At 39.8% G+C, this 16,886-nt stretch overlaps 1 protein-coding gene across 3 annotated transcripts in view; it reads left to right on the forward strand.

Moving 5' to 3' along the window:
- Positions 1 to 16,886, forward strand: part of HERC1 (HECT and RLD domain containing E3 ubiquitin protein ligase family member 1) — a 101,973-nt gene that overhangs the window by 68,146 nt on the left and 16,941 nt on the right. For 2 of the 3 annotated variants that reach the window (XM_041427677.1, XM_041427678.1), the window contains exons 37-54: positions 71 to 591; positions 2,084 to 2,859; positions 3,548 to 3,746; positions 4,660 to 4,820; positions 5,932 to 6,048; positions 6,227 to 6,458; positions 7,182 to 7,306; positions 7,557 to 7,777; positions 8,957 to 9,225; positions 9,741 to 9,793; positions 11,048 to 11,248; positions 11,850 to 12,024; positions 12,218 to 12,488; positions 12,877 to 13,090; positions 13,773 to 14,029; positions 14,576 to 14,703; positions 15,881 to 16,008; positions 16,596 to 16,796. In XM_041427677.1, coding sequence (XP_041283611.1) covers positions 71 to 591; positions 2,084 to 2,859; positions 3,548 to 3,746; positions 4,660 to 4,820; positions 5,932 to 6,048; positions 6,227 to 6,458; positions 7,182 to 7,306; positions 7,557 to 7,777; positions 8,957 to 9,225; positions 9,741 to 9,793; positions 11,048 to 11,248; positions 11,850 to 12,024; positions 12,218 to 12,488; positions 12,877 to 13,090; positions 13,773 to 14,029; positions 14,576 to 14,703; positions 15,881 to 16,008; positions 16,596 to 16,796 — 4,249 coding nt within the window. The remainder of the gene's footprint in view (positions 1 to 70; positions 592 to 2,083; positions 2,860 to 3,547; positions 3,747 to 4,659; positions 4,821 to 5,931; positions 6,049 to 6,226; positions 6,459 to 7,181; positions 7,307 to 7,556; positions 7,778 to 8,956; positions 9,226 to 9,740; positions 9,794 to 11,047; positions 11,249 to 11,849; positions 12,025 to 12,217; positions 12,489 to 12,876; positions 13,091 to 13,772; positions 14,030 to 14,575; positions 14,704 to 15,880; positions 16,009 to 16,595; positions 16,797 to 16,886) is intronic. The other variant, XM_041427679.1, reaches the window with a different exon arrangement.

Here is a 16,886-nt window from a genome sequence, read left to right on the forward strand (position 1 = left end):
CCAGTATTGATAAGAAGAGCTTATTGAGGAGTGTTGAGAAGATGATTTGTAAATTGTTCTCTTTAAACAGGTGAAGATCTGTGATATGCAGATGCGTGGGACACCAAGAGATTTGCTGCCTGGTGATCCCATCTGCAGTCCTGTTGCTGCAGTGCTGGCAGAAGCCACGATCCAGCTCATTCGAATCCTGCATCGCACAGACCGCTGGACATACTGCATCAATAAAAAAATGATGGAAAGACTGAATAAAATCAAAACATGTCTTAAGGAAGCAGGTCAAAAACTGAAGAAAAGTCGCTCTGTTCAAAGCCGAGAAGAGAACGAGGTGAGAGAGGAGAAAGAAAACAAAGAGGAGGAGAAAATCAAACACAGCCGCCATGGCCTGGCAGAGCTCTCAGAGCTGCAGCTGAAGATGCTCTGTGTGGAGGTGTGGCCTGTCCTAGCAGTGATTGGTGGAGTGGATGCTGGGCTCAGAGTTGGAGGTCGATGTGTCCACAAGCAAACGGGCCGTCATGCCACCCTGCTGGGAGTGGTGAAGGAGGGCAGTACCTCTGCCAAGGTCCAGTGGGATGAAGCAGAGATTACCATCAGGTATGCTCATTTCCTACACTTTTTGCTGTTTAGTGGTAGTGGTTTGTGGTTGGAAATCCTCAGAAGAAACATATCCTTTGTATTAGTCATGATGATCAATTACTTGAAGTGTAGACTTCAGTGGTATTGAAATTAATGCTGCCTTGAGGCAGTGTTCATTCATTCTCCCACCTGCCTTCGAGTGTTCAAGTCTAGAAGATGCTCCTTTTCCCACCCGTCTTGCAGACAAGCCTTCAAAGGGAAAGCACATGGAAGGAAGCTGAAATGAAGCTTCTCTGAGCTTCTTGGTGCTTTCACAAGAATTGCCTTTGTTTTTGTGTGAAAAAAATTTGATTAACTTAGTTTCTTGAACTCCTTCTGCCTATTGCTGAAGAAGTCTTTTGAAGAAATTGAGCAGTAATTTTTGCTTTTCCCTGCCAGTTACAATTACATTCTGAAATAGCCGAGGTCACTTCGCTTTTCCAGCTGCTGCAGCATCATGTCTGTTTTGTCTTTGCAAAGGCTATTGTCCCTTTGACTAAATATACTGAAGTGTAGTTGATTTAGCTCCAGGTGTAAATTCTTTCGAGTATGGCCATGTGACAGTGTAGCCTTAAAGTAAGAGTGCCCTTAAAATAATTCAAAGCTTTATTTGAGTGATGTGGAACAGCACTTGATCATAAGCAAGCTTTTCATAAGGCATTTAATTAGGTTCATTTTTCACCTTTTTAATTAAAACCAGGCTAAAGCTTGCTTGCATTTTTAGGTAGAAGTTTATATTGTTAGTTGGGAAAACTTTTTGAGATAATAAAAGGAAGATTTAAAAGTCATTTATCTGCTGGATGTATGGAAAATAGAAGGCGTATGAAAATACAGGCTGGTGAATTTTTGTCCGGCTTCAAGTGGAAATTAGTCAAGTGTAACAGTCCTAAATAGTACCAGAAAATATCACTGAATATAGGTGGCCAGGTAGATAAATGTGTCTGTTAGGTTTTCTGACCCGTGTTTTTCAAAGGTCACTGTCCCAGGTGGTCTGTCCTGACACACCAGAGACAGAACTGTCCTGAGCTCTCAGTAGTTTGCTTGTGGTGATGAATAGCTGAGGTCAATCAAGGCTTTTCCTTAATGTTTAAAAGTTTGCTTTATAAGCTTTTATACCTGTTAAGATAGTATTTACCTTCATATAGTTTTTCTTAATAAAAGTCTGTAACATATTTCTGATAAATAATATATCCAGAGCCTGTGTTAGCACAGAGTGGATAGCTTCTGTGGGGCTTCTGGGTTTCAGTGCTTGTTGTTGAAAACCTGTGTATGCTTTGTTGCATTTGCTTTGAAACCATATCTCCCTGTTTTCTGATCATATCCTCATTTTCCCCTGTTTGCATTTAATTTTTATAATTGGTTTGTTTTATTAAATATATTCTACATCTTATTTGCCTACATTACTTCCTGAACTTTCCTTCTGTCTCTCCCTCACTTGCTTTTTCCTGTGTCATTCTGATCTTTATTAAAGCTTCCCAACTTTTTGGTCGCCTAGTGATACTCCGTTGTATAATCTGGAGCCCTGTGAACCACTGCCTTTTGATGTTGCAAGATTTCGTGGGCTGACAGCTACTGTGTTACTGGACCTTACCTATCTAACTGGCATTCATGAAGATACGGGAAAGCAAAGCACCAAGAGACATGAGAAAAAACACAGACGCGAATCTGAAGATAAAGGGGAAGTGGACCAGAAAATGGAGGGTGACATTGGATCAGATACACGATTAGGCCAAAGTGCTGATGATAACAGAGGACACGTTGCTACAACCTCTAAGTCGGAAAATGAAATTGTTTCCTTTTCTCTAGAACCATCAACACTAGGTATGGAATCCCAGCACCAAGCTGCTGAAGGAAGAAAAAAGAATCATGAGCACACCCCACGAAGTCATGATATAGTGCAGTCAGAAATCCGAGCTGTACAGCTGTCTTACCTTTATCTTGGTGCTATGAAGTCACTTAGTGTTCTTCTTAGTTGTAGTAAGTATGCTGAGCTGCTGTTAATCCCCAAAGTGCTGGCAGAGAACGGCCACAACTCTGACTGCGCGGGCTCGCCGGTGGTGCACGAGGACGTGGAGCTGCGAGCAGCGCTGCAGTTCCTGATGCGGCACATGGTGAAACGCGCGGTCATGCGCTCACCCATCAAGAGAGCGCTGGGGCTGGCAGACCTGGAGCGGGCACAGGCCATGATCTACAAATTAGTGGTTCATGGGCTGCTGGAGGACCAGTTTGGTGGCAGACTTAAACAAGGTAATTTTCAAAATGAGATTAAAATGAATAGTAACAATGATAATACAATTAACATAGTCTTGTCAATTTGTAATGGTTATACTTTGGGGGAATCTTAATTGGACAGAGAAATTTTACAGAACTTTGTTTACTGTTTTATAGATACAGCACTGATTTTTTTTACTTTTTCCTAATTCCTTATCTTAATAAAAAGTGAGTGCATATCAATCAGAAATAAGAATTTTTAATGTCTTTAATATTTCTAAAAATGATCAATGCTGTGTATACTTGTCTGAAGCATTTGCACTCTGAACCAACAATAAAACCCCTTAAAAATGCGACTTGCACAGCTGAGTTAAAAATAGGTTTATAGTTAATCAGCTGTACTTTTATCTAAGCCCTCTTGCCCTTTTGTCTGTTTTGAGAATAGTCCAGGCTGTTACAGCCATAAATCTGAATATCATAAACTTTTGCATAAGTAAATTATTTGTTTGCTGTTTACCTTGTATCACTGTGAGAACAGCAAGAGCTCCTGGACTGATTTCTTTACTGAAATCCACGAGTTAGTGGCAGAATCTGCATGCCCCTTTCTTTTTCTGGGATGAATTCTAAATAACAATAGTTATTTTTGAAAGTTTAGCCATGGGTACTGTTTTGATCTGCACAATTATATTAGTGTTGCTGTAACATCTTCACTTTTCTATTGCAGAAGTGGAGCAACAAGTAGAAGAAGGTGATCAGTCTCAGCAAGCCCAAACACCAGTTACAACCAGCCCTTCTGCTTCTAGCACAACGTCTTTCATGAGCAGCTCTCTGGAAGATACCACCACTGCTACTACACCAGTAACTGATACAGAAACAGTTCCAGCATCAGAATCACCTGGTGTTATGCCTCTCAGTCTGCTGAGGTAAAATATCCTTTTAGCATGTATGATTCTGTGGGTGTAGGGAACCAGTTGCATGGTTTATGTAGAAGGTATATCTTTAGCTGCCTAAGCTCTTAAAGATGCTGCCAAGAATTGCTTCTGCAGAGGGACACAGTTTAAATGTTACTTTGCCTTGCAGGGTATGCATTTTTTATTAGAAAGCTGTTAAGCTTTTGCTATACACTGTTTATAAGTGTAATATCTGAATTCTTTCAGAAGGAGAAAATGTTCTCCTTAAGTTGCTCTTCAGTTCTCATGTTTATTTGGTATAGTTTAAATTACAAATCTCTGAAATTAATTTTTAATGAATGTTTGCTTCTCAAACCAGAATAGATCTTGGTGTAGGTAACATCCTGTGAAGCTAAGATATTCTTTCAGCTTACCCTGACATACTGAAACAGAAGATAAACTACTGAATTTGCAGGGGCAGTTTGTGCTGTTGAAGGAAATCTGCTTTACCTTGCATAGAATACTTTACTAAGTTTATTAATTCATAGAAGTTTTGCAGACATCTTTTGATAAAAGCCAGAACAATGTCTTCATACTATGACAGTAAACATCAAATACTTCCGTAGTAAGTCAGCCTTAATTTATTAGTCAGCCAGAGTTCTGAACAAACCATGGAAATGGGAAAAGTGTTTATTTATATTTTATCTCCTAGGAGACCTCCTGGTCTCTGAGGGTTTTTTTTATGTCATGCTTAGAACTTAACTGTAGAGATAAAGTTGGTAGGAATGAGCTGTTGCCTCAAAGTGTGTGTTGTGTCTTACGCTTACTAAACTCAATTGCATCAAATAGGATTTCCCAAGTGCACTCCAATTGGATGTACTTCTTGTGTCAGACCTTTTTCAGCATGGTTCTATTCAACATCAATGTATATTGTTCTTTTTTCAAGGCAAATGTTCTCCAGTTATCCTACTACAACTGTACTTCCAGCACGACGTGCTCAGACTCCTCCAATATCTTCTTTACCAACATCTCCTTCAGACGAAGTTGGAAGGAGACAAAGTTTGACCTCTCCAGATTCCCAGTCTGCAAGGCCTGCCAATCGCACAGGTAAACTTGTCAGTGGAGTAGAAGTGGGGACAAGTTAGGAAAGTCACAGGAGCTCAGGAGCTGTGTTTTAAGAGATGGAAACCCAGCAGAGGTTCTTCTTAAGGCAAATGAACATTCTAAGCATTGTTGAAAACCTTTTAGTCACTATCTTAGGAAAAAAAAAATACAGATTATATAGCTGTAGGTTTTATCAAGCAAACAAAATGAGTTTTTAAAAGCTGTGGATTGGATTCAAAACCAATAATGAAGCATAATTGATAACTGCTTCAAAATATTAATCTGATTTGGACTTGTTTACTTGGTTGTGTGCTGCTGGTAAGTGCAGTAGTTTTCTAGCTTTTGTTAGATCTCATACCACACAGAAAAAAAGAATGGATGTATTTCATGGTACATTCACCAGTACTTTTTATTCTTGCCCTTATATCTGAGCTATTAATTGGGGTGTTTAGTGGTTCATGTGTTGCACAGCAACTGATCTCCTCAGCTTCATGTCTTTTTCTTTTCCTTTTGATTTAGTGATGAGATGACTTGCTTCTAGTTGCAGTAGTGTCTTTACAGCAGGGTTTGTTAGTGCATTTTTGTCTTCACTGATCAGACATCACTTTTATGGCTAGTGAGAAACTGTTGGTTTGGGGCAGTAACTGACCTCTTTAGAGTCCCTTATGACTGCACAGAAACACAGCCATCATCCACGAAGAGGTTTTTCAGATACGTTCTGAGTTCAGCTGAGGTCTTTTTCTGTACCTTAAAAGGAACGTATAATGATCTCACCATTTGAGAATCTCTGATTTGGACAAGGATAACTTTATCTAGGCTACCTAAATATGGATCGAATAGATAACTTGATACAGTTCAAAACAAAAGCAATAGAAGTTGCTTAAATAGTTCTTTGCATATCGTCAGTACGTGATCAGAGTCAGTCAGCATAATCTATGTTATAAAGAAGAATGAACTCCATCTGGTTTTGTTACAGAAAGTATCTTACTTTGTGGAAAGTAATTGAGAGAAAAGTTGGGAGTAATTATTTCTGTAGTTCAAGCTGATATATCAAAGTAAGTTGTAATAAAGTAACACTTACGTGCTTTACAGTTATCATTTTCTGTCTTTTAAGCTTTGTCTGATCCAAGCAGCCGACTTTCAACATCCCCTCCTCCTCCTGCCATCGCTGTTCCCTTGCTAGAAATGGGGTTCTCCCTCAGGCAAATTGCAAAAGCTATGGAAGCTACAGGTAATCTATGGCTATAATACCAGTTTAACTGAAAGATAGGATACATGTGAAACACTTGTTTTCCAGCAGAATACTTAATTTTTAAGTTTTATAACCATTTCTGTGGAAAAACAGATTGCTTTTTTTATAACCATCAGTGGTAAGCTACAGTTCAAAAGTGTGGTTTTCCTGCTTTCAGGTGCCAGAGGAGAAGCAGATGCACAGAACATCACAGTGCTGGCCATGTGGATGATTGAGCACCCTGGAAACGAAGATGATGAAGAGCCTCAGTCAGAGGGGACTGCCGAGGCACGGCATGGAGCAATCGTCTCTGGCAGTGGTGGGAAATCTGGGGATCATTGCTATTTGCAGTCTCCAGGTGATATCCCTTCTGCTGATGCCCCTGAAATGGAGGAAGGCTTTAACGAGAGGTAGAAGAATTTTCTTGTAATTGCTTGTAATCTGTTCCTGAAACTGGAAATCTCACAAATTCATTGTTGCTGATGGAGAGTTAATTTGTAATGCAGCTTTTGAATTTTGTTACAGCATGAGCAGAAGCAAAGATGCAATTAAATTAGGTGTGCATGGTGCATTTATTTTCCTGTACTGTTTGCATGCAGAACTGGGGAAGAATGTAACTGAACATGTTTTCTTCTCAACAAAAAAAGAAAAGAATGGAAAAAAATGAGGGCTGATAGTTGTATTTTAACTAAAAGACCATGTAATAAAGCAAAATTCCATTAAATTCATGTTTTGCCAAAATCACATGTCAGGCCAAAGACAAATTGACTCAGCCACCAACAACAGAGATGATTTTATTTCTTCAGAACAGGAGAAAAAACTAATTCAAGCGGATTAATTAGCTATTCGAGCTACTAATTAACCTAGTATAAAATGAGCGCTCTCTCAAAATTTCTGCTGTGCTTAGGCCCTCTGGAAGATGTAATAGGTGTTGACGTTGCTGCATCTGATTTGTTTGAGGTAACTCTTACAGTCAGAACAGTATATACGTGCTCCTTGAAACTGAAGATTCTTGAATTCCTTTTTTTTCTTAGATTAAAGAAAGAAAAAAATGCTGATAAATATGACTTAGTTACTGTATGTGGTTGTTTAACACTTGGTTTAATTGACCTGTAAATTCCAAATTCCTGTAGCCCTGATAATCTGGATCATGTGGATAATGCAGCTGCAGCGAGCGGCCCTCCCTCTCGAAGTCGGTCCGCTGTCACACGGAGGCACAAATTTGATTTAGCTGCCCGAACGTTGCTGGCACGTGCTGGTAAGGGACAGAAAGAATTCCAGGGCTTTGCTTATCCAGGAAATGAATAGGAAGGGGACTGGGACTTTGCATGACGTTTAGAAAACTCCTTCTCATATGTGTGCCAATGTATATTTAAGAGTTTTATGTGTTGATAAGTAGATTGTTTAGCAGAAGAGTTAAAACAAAAAGGAAATTGAAAGTACAGCCAACTCTCTGCCATGGAAAATAAAAGTCCTGCTTTCCTGTTTCTCTCTTTTCCCACCTTGAGCGGGATTGTACCGCTCAGTGCAGGCCCACAGGAACCAGAGCCGCAGGGAAGGGATCTCCTTGCAGCAAGATCCAGGGGCACTGTATGACTTCAACTTGGATGAGGAGTTGGAGATTGACCTTGATGATGAAGCAATGGAAGCTATGTTTGGGCAAGACCTGGCTAGTGATAATGATATTCTGGGAATGTGGATCCCAGAGGTACTGGATTGGCCTACCTGGGTGTGTGTGACTGCAGCAGGGGCTGCTTTAACTTACTGCTTTTTGCATGCTTATATTTCAAGTTTAAAGTAACGTGTATGTTTAGAGCCTCTTTGAAAGTGTCTTACTAAGTGCTAGCAGTGCTTAATATCATCTTGTGTTCTGTAGCATCACTTCTAGATTGAGAATAGTGATTTCTTGTGTTTCTTGCTCTGCACTTCCACATGTAGTTTTCTCCTCCCTCCCCTGAAAGATAAGAACAGAACTCATATAGTTATTCTGTTAATACCAATTAGAAATCAGGTAGGTGTTCCTAGATGGTTTAGTTGTGTGAGATGACAAGCACAGTTATAAATGTTTCAGCACCTGCTACTGCTAATAGCATCTAATCTCTAGCAACATAATTTACACTCCGGTCAGTTTTTCTTGTGTTGTGTAGTCCATTCTCTGGGAAGGATGTGGTGGCAGTTCTCACTGAATTTTTCTGTAGGGCACTAAATAAACTATTGAGGTGGAAAACAAAGATAATAACAGCACTTTGTTAATCTTTGAGTTATCCAGGTCAGATTAGACAATCAACCCATAGGACTCAGCTTTTTGTCTCCTAGTTAGGATGCTACCTAGCTTTGTGATATGGAAGCAAGTTGCAGGATGCATATTGAATTTTTCAGAGCGCTTGTGTCACTGTAACATGTCAATGAAATTACTGACTAAGGACAGAAGTGTAATTATGAAAAATGGACTTCATATTGAGATAAAACCTTGATATTTGCTGACACAAATGGTAATTTTTGTTGCCCAGTAAATGTAAAATCTGGTTGTCTGAAAGCTAAAAAGTATTCTTTTCCTTGTTAGCTCTAGTTTCAGACAAGTTCTGAGGAGAATCAGATACAGACAGTGTTGAACGTGACAGTGTTACAAATGAAAAGTCACGCTGTCAAGAGTTCTTGAGTCAATCTAACATGAAATAGGAAATTAGCTCCTCCGAAACTATTTCCAAATGTTTTTCCTATTCTGAGATAGTCTTTATTATGTCGTAAATTGTGTGTTTCTGCTTTGCTTTTGTACAAGTCAACCATATAAACATCACTCAGTGACAGAAATGTGCAGAGACACCTACCTAAGGATACTGGCATGTTTTTTATCTAAGGTGCAGACACTTATTCTGTAGAAATAATGTGTGAAAATCTTGCTGTACAGCACGTCTGTGAATCTGAAGATAGAGAAGAAGTGGTGGTTTGTGAGCTCTGTGAATCCAGCGTGGTCAGCTTCAACCAGCACATGAAGAGGAACCACCCTGGCTGCGGGCGCAGCGCCAACCGCCAGGGCTACCGCAGCAACGGCTCCTATGTGGACGGCTGGTTCGGGGGGGAGTGCGGCAGTGGGAACCCCTACTACCTCCTGTGTGGAATCTGCAGAGAGAAATACCTGGCCCTCAAGAGCAAGTCTAAAATATCAGCCTCAGAAAGGTACACAAATAGGAGACAGTGGATAAAGAAAGGAAACTAAACATGGTTACGAGCCGTCAGCATTTTAGGGATTTGATTTAAGAGAGAAGAATTCCTAGCAGGATTTTCTGATACTTAAAATAATTATCTGTATTTAACAAATGCATATTTAGAAAAAAAAGGGCTGCTTTGATATTTCTGGTTTCTAAATTAAGAACAAGGAATAATTTCCTGGGATGTTGCCTCCTTCTTAGTGACTTTTGGAACCTTGTAATCAATTTTGTCTGACAATTCCAGTATTTTTTCTGTGGACTTTTTGTACATTAGTACTGCAAAGTGCTTCTCCCCTCCACACACACTTTCAGAAGCCATTTTATCTGTTTAATCTGTTACTAGGCTTTTCTGGAATCGTTCATAAACACATGTAGACCTAACAGTAAAGTTAGACTAAAAAGGGAACCAAATTTAAAATTCTTATGCGTATTTATAAAATATTAGAGCCACTCAGTAACTTTCGTTGTTATTTTTTCATACAGGTACAAAGGCCAGGCTCCTGATCTAATAGGTAAACAAGACAGTGTCTATGAAGGTATGTTTTTAGGTTGCACAGGGTTTGGTTTTTTCTAACAGGTACTTTCTTGCAAATAAACTTGAAGGTATATTTTAAAATCTCTTCCAGTTAGATACAGTATTTTAGTTTTGGGGACTTATTTAGCTCAAATCAGAACATGAAATCAGTGAATTCTTTCCCCTCTCTTTCCACTGTAAGCAGCTGAAAGGGCAAACACCTAACTTGGGGTTGATAAGTTCTTGTGAGGAGTTGTTACATCCAGAACTGCACATACAAAATCTTATGTTCAAATATCTTTCTTCAGCTGCCTTTGTTGGAGAAATTAATTAGTGTAAGTTAGTGTCCCAAAAGTCTGCCATTAGTCTTGTTCTTAATTTTTCTCCCTTTGTCCAAGCTGAGAGCATCCTGAGGGTGGCTTTCACTTTAAACAGATCATTTCTGATGTGTGTAGAAAACCTTTCCCAGCTGGTTGTGTGATTCTGGTCCATTCTGTAACTCTTGTGATCACAATTGTGTGATTAACCACATTTGTCTATTTGAGACTAAATGAATGCTGCAGTACTTAGGGCAAATCTGTCTGCTGTGGATCAAAGGTGTTCTGATTTTACTGTGTGTGGAGTGAGACAGAGCAGAGAGATTAGTAAATGTAAGCTGACTTGTGTGTAAATGGTTGGCAAGTGAAGGAAGTGAAGTGTCTCACTGAATTGCATTTTAAGTGGTTTAAATCTTTGTTGTTGGGGTTTTTAAATTCCCTGGGAATGAAAAGGAAAATCCTGGGTGTTCACTTCTAACCCATGAGCTAATGCGTGCTTTTTTGATAAACATGAAGACCAGAAATTTCTAACGTCTGTCTTTACCATTCAGTCCCTTGGAATACGCACTTGTTACCATGATTTAAAGCATAACTGAACATCTGCACTTTTCACAGTACCCTAGGTTTTGGAGCTGTCTTGTGTTGTATGTGATGACCCCTAATGTGTTTTTAAAGAGTAGCTAGTTTGATACTTCGGAGAATCTTCCATAAAATTTTTGTGCAGTATAAAGGTCAGGTTGAATAGAGAGGTCCAGGAACAGGATTTTGTTTTTCTGATTTACTTTGTTGTGTCTATGTCAACATCAGAAGCTGACTTTTTAATTCTGCTGTGCTGTAGATTACAATACACATTTCTTACCTTCTGCTGGTTTTTTTTTTTTTTTAATTAACTGAAATTATTTAATATTTGAGCTTTTATAACAAAGCTCAAATTTGTAATTCTATTTTTCCAATTCTAGAAGACTGGGACATGTTAGATGTGGACGAAGATGAAAAGCTGACAGGAGAAGAGGAGTTTGAACTGTTGGCTGGGCCTCTTGGGTTAAACGATCGACGCATTGTACCTGAACCTGTTCAATTCCCTGACAGTGACCCTCTGGGTGCTTCAGTTGCAATGGTGACAGCCACCAACAGTATGGAAGAAACACTGATGCAAATAGGTACATTTGAAATCCATTTCATTTAAAGAAAGACTGATAATAGTAACAGCAGCAGCCAACAACAATAATGATAACAACTATCACCACCTCCTCCCCTTTTTAGTGGGGCTTTTCTAGAGGCAAGGTAGGAACATCCTGACAGTATTTCCTGTCTGCCACCACGTGGAAGTAGAGACCAGCTCTGAATTGTCTTTTGTTATAGGGAAATTAGAGAGAGGAGTATGAGGCATTATGAATTGACAGAAGGATTGAATTTTGCCAGTGAAACTTGTGACCGTAGTCAAACAGTAGATGCCAGTAACATGTTTTGCAGAACTCAATGAATGGATTTAAGTTGGGACATAAGAGTAGTCCCTTCTGATGGAAAAGGGAATCAGAGGAATTAAGATTGAGTACATCAGATTGTGTTCATGTCTCTTTGAAAATAAGGAATAATTAAATTACGGAGTGTATTTTCCTCTCAGTAATTATTATTGTAGTTCTGTGTGTATGAAATACTGAAAAATGAGTAACCCAGGCTGACTTTGCTTCTGTTCTTATTACTATATGATAATGTTTTGTTTTTCTTTAAACACTAATGCAAATCATCATTATTTCCAAGGCTGTCACGGCTCAATAGAAAAGAGTTCTTCTGGCAGGATAACCTTAGGGGAACAAGCAGCTGCCCTGGTAAATCCACATGACCGTGTCATGGCTCTCAGAAGAGTGACAGCTGCTGCCCAAGTGCTCCTGGCAAGAACAATGGTTATGAGAGCGCTCTCACTTCTGTCTGTCAGGTTCGTAGCGTCTTTGGCAACATTTCCACCTTTCCTTTTGTAAACCAGTTACCCGGTTCTGTTTGATAATGATGCAGTTTCAGACTAATTGGTGAAGCAATTCTTGTGTCTGTACTTACATAATACTGCTAAGAGAAAAAGTTCTGTTGATTTTGTTCTTTTGAACCAAGGGCTTTTATATCCATTTCCATAGTGGTTCCAGTTGTAGCCTGGCAGCTGGCCTTGAATCCCTGGGATTGACAGACATCCGCACTTTGGTTCGTTTGATGTGCCTGGCGGCAGCAGGAAGGGCAGGCCTGTCCACGAGCCCATCCACGGTGTCCAGCTCCACGGAGAGATCCAGGGGCATGCACAGCAAAACCAGCAAGCCCATCTCTTGCCTCGCCTACCTGAGCACTGCAGTTGGCTGCTTGGCATCAAACACTCCCAGTGCTGCAAAGCTGCTGGTGCAGTTATGTACACAGGTAGGACTTGAGTACTTACTTGAGACTGCTACGATTACTTGTGCTTTTACCTTCTCAGCTGGGGTGAGACTGCTCTCACTTTGAGGATCTCCTTAGAGTCCTTTTTTATGGCTTTGCACCAGGGGTATATTTGATTGTTGGTAAAAATGAAGTAACTGTATGTGTCTTGGCTGAGTATTCTTTTCAGGTGGGGAAAATGGATGTGCTTTTTCTGTTCATAGGGTTTTCTGTTAAGGTTTTGGTTTTTTAATGGAGTCAATTCTATGCAGAGAACAGAAAAATAAAAGGAAAAACTGTAAAACTCAGCACAACTTATGCAACTGAAAATGTTTCTAAATTTGATAGTTCTGTTTGTTCTGATTATTTATCATCAATTATTTCTTTTCAGAATTTGATTTCTGCAGCAACTGGTGTGAACTTGACAACAGTCGATGATCCAATTCAGAGAAAATTTTTACCAAGTTTTTTAAGAGGAATTGCAGAAGAAAACAAACTTGTCACATCTCCAAATTTTGTGGTTACTCAAGCCCTAGTAGCCTTGTTGGCCGACAAAGGGGCCAAACTGAGGCCAAACTATGATAAAGCTGAAATTGAAAAGAAAGGTATGATACAGCTTTGGTTTTAAATATTAATCATTAGATCTTCAGTCCTTCATTTGTATGTAAGGGAGAGACTTGCTAGAATAATGTATAAATAGATACACTTTTAAAAATGGACAAAACTTGCTTTGATCAAAGGAATGTTATGGTTTATGATACACATTTTATTTAGAAATATGGTCTTATTCTGTAATTGCACCTTTCACCAGTTCAAAATGTAGTCTGAACTTGTGTGTATTCAAAGCCATAGAGCTGAGACATTGAGCGTGGTTGTTCCTCCTGATGAAATTAAGGAAGGTAACAGCTGATTACCACTACCCAAGTGCTGTCCTCTGTCTGAGGCAGAAATTTGTGCTGCCTGTCCTCTGAGAGGTCAGGGAGCTACAAAGCAACAGCTGTGCCCCCCCAGCCCCCCCAGGGTGGTGCTGAGATAGAGAGGGGAAGGACAGGGCAGTGACAGTGGTAGGTCTCTGTCAGGTGAGGCTTTTCCTGTTTAGAAAGCAATCGCTCATTGACCAACCATTTTCATATCATGGGAATAAGGCTATTTGGAATTCTGTTCTTCTTTTTACTGTAGTTCATGTGATTGCAACATTGTTAAGATGCTTGTTAATCTCTTGCTGGAATTGCTGGTTGTTGCTGCGTTCACTCATGTAGGCATCATCTCACTGTTTTGTCTAAGCAGGTTTAATTGCCCATTTGTATGCCCATCCTTGCTATGATCCCTCTGCTGTAGGCCCTCTTGAGCTGGCGAACGCGCTGGCCGCGTGCTGCCTGTCGTCGCGCCTGTCGTCGCAGCACCGGCAGTGGGCGGCGCAGCAGCTGGTGCGCACGCTGGCCGCGCACGACCGCGACAACCAGAGCGCGCCACAGACCCTCGCTGACATGGGCGGAGACCTGCGCAAGTGCTCCTTCATCAAGCTCGAGGCTCACCAGAACAGGGTAAGCGTGGCTTCCTCGCTGCACCCGCTGCTCTGCTCTCTTTGGCAGAGCACAGAAAAAGGAAGATAGTACTGTTTTACAGTTACGCTGACTGAAATGATTTCCCACAGGAAGTAATTTTTTGGAGATAAAGTTGTTGCTTGATGTAAGTTGTTGCACCTCTGATATACAAAAACGTTCAGCTTCTTTGAGGCTTCAATTAAGAGGGTCATGAAAATGTTGTCATGATATATAAAGTCAGCAGAATCACTCTGAATAGTTCCTTAGATCTTAATTTGCATTAATTTTTCTGTCATAATAGTTAACGTATTTATGCAGTATTCTGTGCAATAGCAGCCAGTCGAGCATGGGATTGTATGAAGTGTGGTGTCCCTATCAAGCCTGCTTAATTGCAGTAAATAATGCTGTAAAAGTAGAAAAATAAGTCTAGTTTGGTTGTTATAGGGTGTTTCAATCACTGTCTCACTGGTTGGTGTTTGCCTAATATTAGTGAGCAAACATACCCAAGTTGTTCCAGTTTTGCCATGGTTATTTTGGTATTTGTAGGTCATGACATGTGTTTGGTGCAATAAAAAGGGACTCTTGGCAACAAGTGGGAATGATGGCACCATCAGAGTGTGGAATGTGACAAAGAAGCAATATTCACTGCAACAGACCTGTGTGCTGAACAAGCTGTAAGTCTGTCCTTTACAACAGCCAGATATTTAATTTAAGCTGTAATTGTGTAAAATACTGCAGGATTGGCTGTTATCGTTATCCCCTGCTCTTCTCATATCTCATGTGTTTTCTGTTGCTGTGTTTATGGCATGCAAAATAAATAGGTTAAAACTGAAAACAGAACTTAAATGTCAACCTGGTAAGAGTCTCTATAAAGAGATCATGTCAGTGCTGTTTTAAAACATCCTTAATTAATTGATAGAAGGAGACACAGGTAAAATAAAAATGGTATGGGACTGTCATGTAGCAGAAAAGTGAGTATCCCTTCACTGGGTTCCAGTGGACAGCTCCAGCATATGACATGATTATTGCAAGTCATTGATTCAAGTGTGAAAAAAGAATTCTGACTTCTGAGATACAGGAACTAAATGTAATTCTACATGAGTGTCTTGGGAGTACTTTTGTCATTTGGGTGTGTCCAGGAAAGAAGAAAGCAAAAGGAAAAATCTAATTCTTCAGTGAAGCATAGTTGAACTTGGAAGAATGAAGAAGCAATAGTGAACTACTAGGTTGTTCTGTGACAATTTTGTAGTGGTTGGCTTAGTTCTTGTTTGCTTGCTGGTGTTAGATGTGGCCTTAAAAGAAACAGCCAGAATGATATAACAGTATTATATCCTTCATTTTTCTGGTACTAAAAGCAGTAAAAAATGTGGTTGTTGTGTATGATCTAAAGGGCAGTTGAAGGTATCTGTGGCCCTGTTGCAGTTAGGCAAAGCAGACTTTAAAATGGAATTTTAGAATAGTGTAACAAGATTGTAACAGGAGGAAGAGTTCAAAGTAGAATTGATAGTAAGATGTGCCTCTTTTATTTCTTGTCCATGCTGTTGTTTCATTTCATGACTTCCCGTAAAATTTTGCCATCCCTGAAGATGATAAATTTGAGATTAAATAGGTAAAGGTAAAGAGTTTCCATTTGAAACCTAATTTGAAATTTCTGGGTAATAAGTAGTAGCTAATTCTCTAATTTGAAGTGGTTTTAGAGGGAATGTAGTACTGCGAGCAGAAAAACGTTCTATGTAAATCTGCTGCGATGGCAGGACTTGAGGTTCCAGCGCAGATATTTTATTAGTTCTAGGTTTTCCTGTCTGCTTAAAGGAAATGCCCTCTTAATTTCATTCTCTTATTCTATTACAGAGAGGGTGACTCGGAAGAAGGTCTGGGGTCACCCAGTGACCTTAGTTTATCTCTTGTCTGTTGGAGCATCAGTGGCAAGTACCTGGCTGGAGCTACAGAAAAGATGGTGAACATCTGGCAAGTTAATGGTATGTCCTGAGCTGCCTGTGGGTGCTTCCTGGTCCAGCATATAGAGCTGCCAAGTCACTGCACCTTTGTTTACCCCAGCGTTTAGCTGTCCAGTTGAAATGCCTACCGTCTCCCACAGGATGTTGTGAACATGTTTAATTTGAGAAAGGCACTAACCCCAAGTGGATATGTGATACACATCTTTGAGAGGAAGACTTTTAATCCCTGTAATTTGTAAACTTCATTCTGTTGCTTTGCACTTAAAAAAGTCACTAGTTACTGTGCATGTAGTAATAGATAGTCCCCAAGAAAAGTATAAATTTACTGGGTACTGAAGAATTCAGCTTCCTTCCTTAACAAAATTACCTAAATTGAATGATAATTGAGATTTGTTGCCTAGATTTTGTGTCTGCATAGATTAGTGAACCATCACTTTGTATTCTTGTAACTTAGGTGAATTTGTAGTATGTTCTAGCTCTCAGTAAGATCTCTGGATTTTTTTTTTCCCCCATGGAAAAAAAAACCCCCAACTTTCCCATGGAAAGTATTATTGTTTTCTTTTCTTTATGGAGATAAAGTAGTTTTAACAGACTTTTTGATCTCCTAGGAGGAAAAGGCTTATTGGATCTTCAGTCTCACTGGGTATCTGCTCTAGCCTGGCCAGAAGAAGGGCCAGCTGCAGCATGGACAGGAGATGCTCCAGAATTGTTGTTAATTGGGCGCATGGATGGATCTCTGGCTCTTATTGAAGTTGTGGATATTTCAGCCATGCACCGGCTGGAACTGGAACACTGCTACAGAAAGGATGGTAAGAGACTGCATTGGAATTTGAAATTAAAATTGTGAACACACACCCACTTTTCATTAAGGAAGTATATTATAATTTTTGGTTATTGTT

Source organism: Onychostruthus taczanowskii, unplaced genomic scaffold (genome assembly GCF_017590055.1).
Source record: "Onychostruthus taczanowskii isolate IOZ18803 unplaced genomic scaffold, ASM1759005v1 scaffold118, whole genome shotgun sequence".
NCBI classification, from domain to species: Eukaryota; Metazoa; Chordata; class Aves; order Passeriformes; family Passeridae; genus Onychostruthus; species Onychostruthus taczanowskii.